We start from the raw sequence: 15,000 nt of genomic DNA on the forward strand, positions 1-15,000 counted from the left end.
GTATTATAACATGTTATGAAAGCGTGCAGATACGCATTCATAATATGATACAATACAGTAAAGTTGCTCTATGAAGTTGTTGTATGCCTTCTCAGGATTCCTTAACACACTTCTTAAAGTGTCTGTTTTATAAAATGTCACTAGTCTAGGATTTACACAGTGATCATATTTCTTTGGCATAATTTGTATGTTTTTGCCTTGCTCAAATACAACTTACAGCCATGGAAAATGTTTCCTGTAGAATTTAGTCGTCGTACCTTCAATTTCCAAATATATCTAGTGTTTGGAAGTAATCCATTTGTTTATGATTTTGAATGAGAAAGCATCGATTGAAACAATTGGCGCTTCGTTGATTACGACGGCGAGGGTTCCACTTGATCCGATCACCGGTGAAATTAACGAACAAACACGCATACCCTTAACGAAATTCTCGGGTACATTCAGCGTGACACAGAATATGACAAGGCTGGTCCTTTGAAATACATGTAGAACTCATTTTTACCATGCTGAGTGGATTGGAAGCAATGTAAAATAAAGTGTCTTGTTCAAGGAAGCAACGAGCCACTGAGAATCGAAGTCATAACCTTACGATCGTCACCCGAATACTTTAATCACTAAGCCACGCGCCTTCCCTATCGCTTGGAATAACGATGCTTATAACTGCCCTCCACTATGCCACTATAGTGTTTATCTCAGTTATCTAGAGTTTGCTTTGTGAAGATCATCTTTAATTCACAGGAAATTGCATCGGTATTGTAAGAGTAATCAGGAGGCATTAGTTTTTTTGTCTTTTGTTGTTTTGTTTTTGTCTCTGAGTGAACAATTTACTTCTGTTGGTTTAGTTGTGGTACTTGTGATTTTATATTTTCTTCTTTACCGTACAGCTATAACTTAACTTAAAATTTTCTTTATTGAATAATTTCTTACAATGATAGTTGAAAGGCAAACGTTAATTCCTTAAATCTATATATATTTAGGATTATATATATGTTTGTGTGTGTGTTAGAACTAATCTTTAACAGGAAAGAATTGAACCAGGTGATATGGCAATTTTCTTCCTCGTGTATTGGTGTCAAATAATTAGCGGTTCATTTAATCTCATTCTTATACACTCGAGTTATTAGTGCTTTGTTGTAGTCAGTTATCGTTCATTAGCAAATTTTCTTATTCGACAAGTTAGAGATTCCTATACAAACAGCTTAGACTAGGCTTATGTAAACTATGGGTGGATGGAAAACATGTTAATATACACGATCTCTTCGTTCAGTTTTTCCATATGAAATAAAATTATATAGTTTTATATTTAAACGACTGTCTTAGTGTACAGGGTACAGCAAAAAAACTTCCCATATTTTACATAGCCATTGGTGTGACGCTAGAAACGTTAAGTGAATGATAATGGTGTCTTCATGTAACTAGTGGTTCATTGAATTTCTTTTTATTTACCCTCATTGTTAAAACTAGTGTAATGTATGCGTTCGCTGCAGAAACATTTATGAATGGTGAGTTTATGGTGGGATGTGCTGCATATTGTAATAGTGTATTCCGTGGAAAAACCTAATGAGCAAGTATGATCACAGGTTGTCGGCCGCGTCATGGGTTGATGTGTGGATATCAGCGACATAATAACATATAATTTTCAAAATACTCAAAATACCAAAATAAGGCAAAGGTTAAATAAAGAAAAAAGACAAAATATCTATTCAAAAGTTTATAATATATTCTTTATTATTATTACTATTTATATATACAGATTAATGTTTGTGTGTCTCTACAAGGAATATATGTATGTATGTGTAGATGTACATATATATATATGTGTGTGTGTGTATACATATAGGTGAATAAGTACACATATGTATGTATTTTATATATATTTAGGTGTATTATGTGTGTGTATCTATATACAGGTGAATAAATACACACGTGTATGCATTATATATTATATAATATAATATATATATATATAATATATAATATATATATATATATATTATATATATATATATATATATATATATATCTATATATATATATATGTATGTAGGTAGTATGTATGCATGTATATGTATGTGTTTATGTATGCCGTGTATACCATGATGTCTGCAAATTTAACAGTGGCCTCAAAAGACGTTTTAAGATTCACAAAGATCAGAACTTAACTGCAGATCTTGGTGACTCAAATCGGATAGGCAATCTATGTGAGTGTCTTTTCAATACATTGTCTGGTTTTAAAAGCCACATCAGACGCCATCATGGATCTAAGGCGTAAGTACAAGAGGTGGTCAGACTCTGCATAAGGAGCAGACAACCACCATATATATATGTATGTATGCATGTATGGCAACTATTTATACGCTTATTACATATATTTAAAACCTCATATTGATTTGTTGTTTGTGCTTTGCATTTACTATACATATATATATATATATATATATATATATATATAATATATATATATATATATATATATATATATATATATATATATACATATTTTTATATATTGTATTATATCAACTGCATTTAGTTTGTGTGTATATATGTATATATACACTTTCAAATACTTGTATTCTTTTTTTGCATTTAACTGTTATGTATTTGTGTATTAAACATCTGGCAAATAATATAAACATCATCATTATTATTATTATTATTATTATTATTATTATTATTATTATTATCAGTATTATTATTAGTAGTAGTAGTGATTGTTGTTGTAGTATTGGTGGTGGTGGTGGTAGTAGTAGTAGTAGTCGAGCACTTGCATTAATTTCATCAATTGTTCCTATGAACCCAAAATAATTATCATCATCATTACTTTTATTATTATTAATATTATTGTTGTTGTTGTTGTTGTTGTTATTATTATTATTATTATTATTATTATTATTATATTATTACAATCATCATTATAATCAGAATTGGGAGAAAAAATATATATATATACAAAATTTTAAATAATATACAAACAGCCCCCCCTCTCACGGTGCGTGTGTGTGTGTGTGTGTGCGTGTGTGTGCGTGTGTGTGTAGTTAAGATGCCTACATTGCTACCATGTAGTTCCGGTTTCAGTCTGTCTACATCTTGGCATATTCGACAGGTGCCTTCTACTTTAGCCCTAGGTCGACCAATCCTTTGTGAGTGGATTTGACTGACAATCTATATGCAAGCCTGTCTTGTGTGTGTGTGTGTGTGTGAGTGTGCTTGTATATGATGTATATAATATAAACAAAAATGTGTATGTATACTATATATATATATATATATATATATATATCATATATAATATATTATGTATGTATATAGTATATATATATATATATATATATATATATATATATATATATATATATTATATATATATATATTATATATATATGTATGTGTGTGTGTGTGGTATATGTATTTTGTTTATCCCCCCACCGCTTGGTACCGGTGTTGTTTTCTTTACGTCTCCATAAGAAACCAATAGAATAAGTATCAGGCTTTAAAAAGTAAGCTCTCTGGTGGACTGTTCGACTAAACCCTTCGAGGCGGTGCCCCAGCATGGCTGCAATTTAGTGACTGAAACAAGTAAGATATAAAAGCTGGAAAAAAAAAGCGCAGGAAAACATACTAGAGACACACAGATTGATGGATAATGAAACAGAGAAACAGATATTTGGGTATATCGAAAATGTGATGACTTTTGGTCGATAACTAATGAGGGGTGAGCCTGTCCACGTCCTTTGTGCGTGTGTTTTCTGTTTTCCGAATGTTTTTGCGTTATCTTTTCGTGCCAAATTTTACCGTGGTGTGTGTGTGTGTGTGTGTGTGTGGTGTGTGTGGCTGTGTAAGAAGCTTATTTATTTTTTTATCGTGATAGATATAAACACCTGCTCGACTTTTCTGTCTTCGTTCCATCCATTGGAACACCTAGGATTTGATAGCTGTGCTAGTTCTTTATTTATCGATTATCGATCCCGAAAAAAACATGAGAGGCAAGGTTTTACTTAGGCAGGATATGAACAGTGTGCAGACACTTAGAGCAAATATCACAGCATATTCTACGTGACGCCTCTGTCAAGTCCGCCAACCTACCGATTGATATATACGTATGTGTGTGTGTGTGTGTGTGTGTGTGTGTGTGTGTGTGTGTGTGGTAGTTGTGTGTGTGAGAGAGATACACACATATTTGTTGGTCTGTATGATAGAAAGAGAAAGAGATGATGATGATGAGAGAAGAAGGTTTAAGAAAAATACAGTGATGGAGTCTGCTGTTCGTAATTCCAAGACTTTGAAGAGACGTGCAAAGCTTCAATGCCCTTCACAGCTTAATATCGCACACACACAGAGACATTCAAATGTTGAAGATGCATACTATAGTCAATCGTATCAATCTCAGTACTTCACTGCTACCTATTTTATCAACCCTTCTCCCACCCCCCAGAAGGAAGGAAGGACAGCAAAACTGACCTAGACGGGTTTCGAACTCAGAACATAAAGGGACGCAATGAAATAGCACAAGGAAGGCGTATAGTCCACCCACTCCAGCGGTTCTTCGACAAATATTCAAATATTTGTCTTCGGTGAATCAGGCGTATTATGAACACACATCGTCTAAATGGGGATGTTTTCCGATGAAGGAAAGTAACAGTCATTCGCATATTCACGTTCGAATCTGCCAGGGTGTATTAGGAATAAATAGACGCTCTATTGTTTGGATTCTTGCCTTTCTGCGTGCATCTCCCGAATTATTCAAAGACCATCTTTCATTATTTAAACCCGAGAAGTAAGTCTGGAAATAGAATAGTGCAGACGATTAGCAGTTCTACCTGGTCTACAATGTTGCTGTAGTGGAGGCCCAGTGGTTAGGGCAGCGGACTCGCGTCATAGGATCGCGGTTTCGATTCCCAGACCGGGTGTTGTGAGTGTTTATTTTGAGCGAAATTACCTAAAGCTCCACGAGGCTCCGGCAGGGGGTGGTGGCGAACCCTGCTCTACTCTTTCACCACAACTTTCTCTCACTCTTAGATCTTGGTCTACCAATTATGTTGGCAGGGTTTGCCTTTTTTTCTTCTTCATTTTGTTCACTAGATCTTTTGCCTTAATGTTTCCATCCCTTTTTCCATTTTCGACTGCCCCTACTTCATTATCATCTGTCTTTCCCTCCATCTTCTGACTCTTGTTTTATAATTATTATTATTATTATTATTATTATTATTATTATTATTATTATTATTATTGAGTGAGAGCAGTTCATGCCATCAAAGTGACACTGGGGTAAAATATACGAAGCCCAATATACCCATCATGACTACCCGTCTGTATTATCATTATTATTATTATTATTATTATTATTATTATTATTATCATAATTATTATTATTATTATTATATTATTATTATATTATTCATTATTATTATTATTATTATTATTATTATTATTATTATTATTATTATCATCATTATCATTATTATTATTATTATTATTATGATATTATTATTATTATTATCAGTATTATTATTATTATTATTGTTATTATCATTATTATTATTATTATCATTATTATCATTTTATTATCATTATTATTATTATTATCTTATTATTATTATTATATTATTATATTATTATTATCATTATTATTATTATTATTATCATTATTATCATTATTATTATTATTATTATTATTATTATTATTATTATTTCGTCATTCCGCTTATCGTTGTCATTCTCTGTTTTTCTTCATTTCTTTCTCTTTTTTTTTTAATCTTCTGTTTCTAATTTTTCAGGCTAAACTCTGGTTACCCGAACTTGTTGATGTAAAATATCTAATATATAAAAATACGTTTGATGTTTAAACCATATCAGTACTCATATACTGGTTCCGACTGCTTCGGCTTAGCTGGAGCACTATCCTGAAGGGTTTATAATCAATTATATCGACTCTCGTACTCATATTATCGATCTCAATTTATTGTATAGCTATTGAACTTCATCCCATTGTGGACGTGAACACTACAAACATTTACCTCTATTTACACTATAGATATATAGAAACTTTGATACTATGTTTCTGCTATTTTCTTTAATTCGTGTATTGTAATAAACATTTTATTCCTACATTTGCAATTTTTCTCTCTATGAATATTTAAAAAAAATTGATAAAACATACATTTATATCAGCAATCCTATAACCTGTTCTGGCGTTAGTGTGCAAAAGAGTACTACAAACAGACGAAAACGTACCATCCCCTCTCTTCCTATGCCGGTTTTGTCACAAAGCAAACAAGAACAAAAAGTTTGCAAATCAAATTTACCAATGAAATATAAGAATGAACTGATTATGCACTTCTAAGGGAATGTATAAAACCAATAATACTGGACGGAAGCACAAATTATCAAAATCAATAAAAAAAACAAAAACAATGGTGGAATTATTCGATAAAACACTAAGTAACACCTGACAGTGATCTCCAGCCAATATCTTAAACCGTCAAGCAGTCTAATTGCAATATATGAGAAGATTAAAGCAAGTGTGGTTGTAAATATTTGACAGCGTTTTATCTCTACAGATTAGAGGTTTATAGTTTGAGAAGTTATAATCTTATCAACAGCAATAACAACAACGTCTCATTTCGGGACATTTCAACATTCAGTTTTTTTCTGGATAAATAATTATGTTAAAGAAACTGCGCGATCAACGTGACGCTATTGTGGGTTTAAATATTTGCCGCAAGAGCGTTTGTTTGAGTGTTCCGAGTAAGAAGGAATCTTAACATTACGAGGAGTGTATGAAAAGTTTGAAGTGTTGTACCTTCATCAGAAGTTTTGTACCGTGTTTTTTTTCTATTTTTTTTTTGAGACTCAAGACTTTTCATATACCCCTCGTATAACATTATGTGTAGCGTTTTCACGTAAAACAATACATATACTCTTTTACTCTTTTACTTGTTTCATTCATTTGACTGCGGCCATGCTGGAGCACCGCCTTTAGTCGAGCAAATCGACCCGGGGACTTATTCTTTGTAAGCCCAGTACTTACTCTATCGGTCTCTTTTGCCGAAACGCTAAGTGACAGGGACGTTAACACACCAGCATCGGTTGTCAAGCAATGCTAGGGGGACAAACACAGACACACAAACATATACACACACATACATATATACGACAGGCTTCTTTCAGTTTCCGTCTACCAAATCCACTCACAAGGCATTGGTCGGCCCGAGGCTATAGCAGAAGACACTTGCCCAAGGTTACACGCAGTGGGACTGAACCCGGAACCATGTGGTTAATAAGCAAGCTACTTACCACACATCCACATATAGAAATAAAAACTACGTTATCTGCAAAAGACTGATATCATGTTCATAAAAAAGATTTGCCTCAGAAAGAAGTTCTAATCCCATCACAGTCAGCTATGCCTTTCATCCTTCCGGGGTCGATATAAAATAGTTACCAGTGAAGTACTGAGTTCAATATAAATGATTATCATACACTCCCTCCAGCAAATTCAGGGCCTTGTGCCCAATGTTAGCTTTTACTTTTTTTTTTCTGTTATCAAGAAACACAAACGAAAATAGAGACAAAAACAAAACGATAAAAATGAACAACAACAAAAAAAACCCCAGCTCTTACTTCTGTCCCTTGACATTATCCCGACACCCCCAACACAATAACAACAACAATACATAAAACAATAACAAAAATAATAAAATAAATCATGAGAAAAAAACAAACAAAAGTATTGAAAAAAGAAAATAAAAACAAAAAAAAAACAGAAGAAACAGTAAAAAATATAATAAAACAAAAACAACGAAGGAGTTGTTTGTGAGTTCAAATTAGAATTTTCCTGGTTGCTGCGTTATTTTATTGAAGTCTTCCTCGCTTATTTCATCCTGATCGCTCTCTCCAAGTTTCGATCTGTCGTAATAATATTCTTCGGGTCCATCTTTACCTGTTCAATACATAGGACAAGATAAGAGACGAAAAAAAGACATACATATAGACATACACACACATATAATATAATATATTTATATATATATAATATATTATATGTATGTCTATATATATATATATATATATATATTGTATATTATATATATATATATATATATTATATATATATATATATTATATGTATATATATAATATATAATATTATATATATATAATATGATGGTGTGTGTGTGTGTGTGTGTGTGTGTGTGTGTGCGCGTGTGGTGTAGGTATAAGTTAGAGGGATAGATATATCCGAAGGCACTCCTGGTAATTACCTCAGTAGGTATAATCCTTGGTAAAAGGTATACGGCAGCAGGTAATTTAGCGGGTAAACTGTAGTTTAATTTATATAGACGAAATGATTTCCTACCGCAAAAGACACACTTCTTATTGCTATTCCCCCTTCTCTCTCTCTCTCTTTCTCTCTCTCTCTCTCTCTCTCTCTCTATATATATATATATATATATATATAATAATATATATATATAGAGAGAGAGAGAGAGAGAGAGAGAGATACACACATAATCGTACAGGACATCACAAGTGAAAAGTATGCAAACACACAAGAGATAAGTACAGGACAAAATACCAAAGGATGTCTAAGCCTTCCTCAGTTGTCAACTGTTTATTGCTACCTGTTTCGAGCTTTCAACGACAATATATATATATATGTATAAGTCAGTAAATGGTAGGGTTATGTTAACCGCACGTGGAGAAATGATAGGAGAGGAAAAAATAAGGCAGAATGCTAAATTGAAAGTAAATTTTTATAAAATTGGGTGTATGAAAAATTAAAAAATTAAAAAAGAAAAAAAAATCAAACCAGCTTACATTGGAAGGCAAATTTAAAAAAAAAATTTTTCTCCTTCCAAATCTTGAAAATTTGCCTTGCAATTAAAGCTGGTTTGATTTCTTTTTTCTTTTTTAATTTTTCATACACCCAATTTTATAAAAATTTACTTTCAATTAGCATTCAATTTAGCATTATTATTTTCCTCTCCTATATATACATATATATATGTATATATATATATATATATATATATATATATATATATATATATATATATATATATATATATATACAACATCTATATACATACATACATACAAATATGTATATATATATATTATAATATATATATAGCTGTAAATGTTATTTTAACTACAATTAAACTATGACCATTTAATACCATTGATCAACTTCTAATTGTTAATTGTTGATCCATTTCTTTTCTTATCTGAATATATTAAACCACGGTTTATCATTTAAAATACCAAACTCCTGTTAACCGTATAGCAAGGCCTATACATAGTTAAGTAATACACCTGTAGTGCCTACGGATACATTTATCCCTTAGACTGTTGCATAACTTCTTACTCATAATTGTTTTCGTCTAAATATTATCTTCCTTTCTACTTCCTTTTCTTTCTCAGCAGTTACAACAGCGATGGTTCATTACGTCATTTTCTCTAAACTAGAATTTTCACGTTCTTATTTGAATTTTTCGCGTTTCAACTTTTCTCTGTTTTTCACTCGTTCCCAAAGTTGACGGACATTTAAAGATATGTAAAACCGAATCTGTTGTGAGACTTTTTATTTTTCGATTTATTTATGTACTCGAAGAAACCCAGAACAGATCGAAACATGTGTTGTACTAAATAAAATCTTTTTTTTTTCAATCAATTTTATTAATACTATTTACCTCAACCACCACTATGAAGTTCCAGCAATCTACGGATAATAACAGGTAATCGAAACAGTGCTGGTGCTTTATTCATCATCCACTTATACATTTTGAATAATTTCTCCATTATATATATATATATATATAGAATAAAACTTTATATATAAAGAACGTGAAATACACGAAGTGACGAATATATATATATATATATATATATTATATATATATATATATATATATATATATATATATATCTATATATATATATAAGAAAAAACCACCTTTTATCAATTCAATAGTTGAAAATTTAATTAAGTAATTTGATTAAGTAATGTACATTACTTAATCATTGGTATATGTTTTTATCTTATATTTAATTTTTTTCCATAGGATGTAATTTTTTTTTCTATATGGTATAATTACATTTTTTCATTGTTGAATTGATAAAAAGTGTTTTTCTTTCTTATTTATATATGTATATTATATTTTGTGAAATTTGATTTAGTATTTCTAAATTGAATTTTTCACTGTAAGTTTGGAATTATATTCCCTAATGAGATTGTATGTACAGTAATCCCTCAACTATCGTGGGTGTTACGTTCCGAAGCCTCCTACAGAAACAATTAAAACCTAAAAAAATATAAATACCTATCGGCCGCAGAAACCCGTGATATACTGAGGAGTCCGTGATATAAATTTACATATATTAGCCAGAAAAATCCGCGATGTACTGAGGGCACGGTAGGTGAACCGCGATATGGCGAGAGATTACTGTATATATGTACGCACACACACACAGTGAATATGTGCCGAGACATGGATGTCTTACTTAAATAGGATGGAACCAACACAATTGCCTCTGCCAATCACACTTTACTGTCTATAAAAGAAAAATTATCAACAACACATTTGCTAATTTAACCTTAAATCTTAATTTAGAATTAAAAATTAATTTAGATTTATGTGCACTATGTCTGGATAACAAAATAAATTTAGACTTAAATACACTATGTCTAGATAATAAATGGGATGTTCGTGGCTGGAATGTCTTTTATCGTGAGTACAAGATTGTACAATGGCGAACGTAGAGATATATAAATGTTAAGCGTAGAGACATACAAACTGTTCAGCGTGGAGACATACAACTGTTCAGCGAATAAACAATTTAGTGACACCATCTGCATGATAAATGATAGTTAAGTTCGTGTTAACACATTAAATGCACGTTAAATTACCATTTACTTTACATTAAATCGGATTTATTATTTTTCTTATTTTATATCCTTTGTCTGGAAATCTTTCGTCATACGTCCTGTGAACTCTTCATGTCTTCTCCTGTAGTGTCTAGTCCATTTAGAATGGATTAGAATGGACAGAACAGAACAGCAGGAGACACGTGGGATGGAGAGTCGCTGACGAGGTCACAAGATATATGACGAGAGATTTCCAGGCACATTAAATCACCATTTACTTGGTGATTCTTTCATCGCCACTTGAAGTCTATTATTCACTGATAAGGGAATAATCGTTTCTACTTTAAACACGAGGACTGAAATTTATAAGAAGGGTGGGGCTAGCTGATTACATAGACCCCAGTGTTCAACTGGTATTTATTTTATCGACCCGAAAGGAAAAAAGACAGAATTTGTATTCAGAACGAAAGACTCCTAAGCATCTTGCCTGGCGCACTAGCGACTCTGCTGACTCACCGCCTTCTTATGAGGTGATAATAAGACCGAAACATGTCCAGTGTTATCTTCCCTTCTTTGCTGAGATATATAATATTAGTCATTGACTAATATTATTTTGTTCTCTTTCTTATTTCTTCGCTTTTAAATGTTTATTTTATGATATATGTTAACACTAACTTGACTGTTGTTATTCAAGCGGGTGGCGTGTCTGAGTTAATTCATTCTCTGAAACACTGTTGACTTACCGTCATGTGGAAGAGCCACTCGGACAGGAATGGAGTAACCGCTCTCAACCATGTTACTTAACATGTCTCGTTCTATTTGCTTATTGTCGACTTTATTTGCATCTATGCCTGCTGTGGCCCCTGGAGGGGAAGAAACGAGGGCCAAAGGGCCAGAAATTAAAACTTAAGGCATTAGATTAAGCATTAAGAAACTCCAAGGCACACGTCATAACGAAATAAATTTTGATTTTAGCATCGTTTAAATCGCAGGAAAAAATCTCTCCTAAAATACGCCTCCCCCCCCCCACACGCACAAACACTCTAAAAACACACTTTCACATTTTGTGAATGCAACCACAAGCTTGCACATACGTAAACACATACATACACACTCAAAGACACAAGCGCGCGCGCACACACACACACAGTACGCACTAACTTTTAAGGCAAATTTCAAATGGCCTCAAGAGACGCAAAGAAGGGCCAAATGAATCAGTGCTTAATACATTTTCTATTGCATGCAACAAATGAGAGATATATCTCCACTTATCTCATTTCCGGGATAGGACGCTAGGGCATCGAACATAACATTCCCAGTGAGCTTCCTCTATGCACAAATAGAAACTCTAAAATGAAGTGTTGTTATTGATGTTCTGTAACTCTAGATTAACTCTGATCGAGTCTATCTATTGGTAAAGACATTCCAGCCGTAACCATCCATGCTCTTTTTTCTGTAGTGGGAACCCAAGACTTAGTAGGACATCCACGCAGCCCTCTTCCTCCTCTCTCTCAACTCATCCTGTCTCTCACTTCTTCCTCTCCCTATCTCCTCCTCCCTCTCTCTACTCTTCACGTTCCCCCCTCTCTTCTCCTTTCTCTCTCCCCTCTTTCTTCTCTATCCTCTTTTTCCCCTCCTCTTTCTCCCTTCTCTCCTCCTCTTTCTTCTTTCTCCTTTCTCCTCCACTCCCTCCTCTCTTTCCTCTCTCTTTCTCTTCTCTTACCCTCTTCCATTCTCTCCTATTCCTCTCCTGGTGCTACAGTCGATCGTGCATGTCCATGACTGCTTTCTAGGTTATTCAACCATCATCACTTTGCAGGCCGCCCTTTGGAGACGTGGGTATACATAATCACGAAGGCTATTTACAAGTTAGCTAGATTTTCACAAATTACTAGCGACACTGTCTCGGGGACGGCGTAATGCTTTGAATGTTCAACGAAATGATTGCAGTAAATTTAAAGTGAAAATTTACGAGCTGGTTGCTGAATTTAAATTCTATTCACATGCAGCAATGATAACCATCATGCACATAGACATATGCAAATAAAATAATGATACCCCACCGCACACACACACACACACACACACACACATACACACACACACACATACATGCATACACACACCACAATGATAAATTATCACACACATGCACATACACCAACAAAACAATGATAATCACGCGATAAGATCTCGCACCTATATTTTACATCGTGTATCCGAAAAAGATAAACTCCGTTTATTCTTTCATTATGTAGATTTAATGTCATGGCTCCAAATTATTAAGTGGTATATATATTCATATACATAAAACACACACACACACACACACACACACCACACACACACACACACACATAAAACGACACTTACCTAGTTGGTTGACGTTTTTGCTGGGGTTTGCTGATTTAGCTATGTTATTGTGTTGATCAAGTTGCACGTTCTGTGTTGGTGGACTAGTTATTCCGCCAGCTGCACCTGCAACAGTTGCCGTTGTAGTTGTTGGTCCACCATCTTGGAATATTGGACCGGAAATAGGGATGCGGGTATTATTGGGAGATGGCATTCCATAGATGGGGTTGTCAATTCCGGCTGAATGGTAATAATAATAATAATAATAATAATAATAATAATAATAATAATAATAATAAGAGCCATGGAGTGCTAACAGAACTTTACAACGATGTTTTGCAACACCCTAGCATGATGCTCTCTTGGCTAGTTAATGGTTTAACATTCCTGCTTCCAAAATGTGAAGAAACAAATGAACCAAAAAATTATAGACCCATATACGACAACTTTAACACGAAATAACTTGGTCAAAAGCGTTCAGAGTAAACCGTGTTCTACATGAGAAATTCTGTCAGTATTCGAAGCTTCAAACTGTTTAGTTAAAAAAAGTAATTAAAAAATCTGTGATTGAGATGGTCTTTATATCTATATACATACATATATGCACGTATGCATATATTTGTATGTAATGTATATATGTATATTATGCATGATATAAAAGAGGATGTAACTTACCGACTTCCACATTGTGCTTATATTTCATGACTCTTTGAGCTCCTTCAGCCGCTTGTAGTCCCAACCGGCGCAGCTTGTTTCGGTAATAGAATGCCATAGAAATCAATACGATGATAAGGACTACGAGGAGAACAATCAGCACCATAGTGGTGGCGCTCATGGATGGCTTCTCTTGGCTCTCCATGCCGTAAGCAGCATTGGCTATCTTTACTGTGGAAACAGTAGCATATACGAATAGTTAATTTTGGGAAAGATTGATTTTCGATGGCGATAGAGAAAGAGGGAAAGGTGGGAAGAGAAAGAGAGGAAGTAAGCGGGAGATGAAGTGATGTTGGGAGGGAGACCAAAGAGCTTATCGATTAGATAGCTGAGAGAGATAGATGGGAGAATTGATGGATGAATGGCTGGAGGGGGTGAATGATTGTAGAGAAAATTCAAAAGGGAGTTTATAAACGATTAACGGGAAATGAACGAAAGCCATGGAACACACAGAACTACCTCTCATCAGCCATGGAAATCCAGGCTATAAGCGCAGTTTCGGAAGATATTAAACTCCATGGTACTGCTCATCCAGTTGTGCCAGTAGTACGGAATATCGGTACGATGATGGACAAAGAAGGGCAAAACGAAAAAGACAACAAAACAAAAGTAGGACAGAAAATTACGGATAGAAACAATACAGTAACAGAACATACATACATATATATATATATATATAATATATATATATAATATATATATATATATATATATATATATATATATATATATACATATACATATAATATATATACATATACATATATACACTCATATATATAAATACGCGAGCAAATACACAAACGGGCGTTTGTATGTGTGCCGTCTCGCACGCATGTAAGTACATATAGTATATAGCGGAATAATAACATGGGCTAGCTAGAAACACGGGTATGTAAAATACAAAAGGATAGACGGACAGATGGCTGGATGAAGAGACGGATGTACACATCCTTTCCTCCGCACACACTCACACTCACATACGCATACAATGGAAAAGCGGGGATGGTTCAGAAAAGGAAGAAAAGCAGAAAAAAAGAACAGAATACATACTTGTACAGCCC

General features: G+C 33.5%; 1 protein-coding gene and 1 long non-coding RNA gene across 3 annotated transcripts in view; both read right to left on the minus strand.

Moving 5' to 3' along the window:
• Positions 1 to 5,294, minus strand: part of LOC118765965 — a 20,583-nt gene extending 15,289 nt beyond the window's left edge. Inside the window, exon 1 of the long non-coding RNA XR_005001871.1 lies at positions 4,175 to 5,294. This is a non-coding gene — a long non-coding RNA (uncharacterized LOC118765965). The remainder of the gene's footprint in view (positions 1 to 4,174) is intronic.
• Positions 5,295 to 7,536: 2,242 nt separating this feature from the next.
• LOC115219073 (multiple epidermal growth factor-like domains protein 10) overlaps positions 7,537 to 15,000 on the minus strand; it is a 103,398-nt gene continuing 95,934 nt past the window's right edge. Inside the window, exons 20-24 of one of the 2 annotated variants that reach the window (XM_029789135.2) lie at positions 14,990 to 15,000; positions 13,898 to 14,107; positions 13,244 to 13,462; positions 11,614 to 11,733; positions 7,537 to 7,942 (exon numbers count right to left, since the gene is read on the minus strand). The exon at positions 14,990 to 15,000 is cut by the window's right edge and continues 79 nt beyond it. In XM_029789135.2, the coding sequence (XP_029644995.1) occupies positions 7,827 to 7,942; positions 11,614 to 11,733; positions 13,244 to 13,462; positions 13,898 to 14,107; positions 14,990 to 15,000 (676 nt within the window). In that variant the 3' untranslated portion in view covers positions 7,537 to 7,826. The remainder of the gene's footprint in view (positions 7,943 to 11,613; positions 11,734 to 13,243; positions 13,463 to 13,897; positions 14,108 to 14,989) is intronic. The other variant, XM_029789138.2, reaches the window with a different exon arrangement.

The sequence above is a fragment of the Octopus sinensis genome, linkage group LG14 (genome assembly GCF_006345805.1).
Source record: "Octopus sinensis linkage group LG14, ASM634580v1, whole genome shotgun sequence".
NCBI lineage: Eukaryota > Metazoa > Mollusca > Cephalopoda > Octopoda > Octopodidae > Octopus > Octopus sinensis.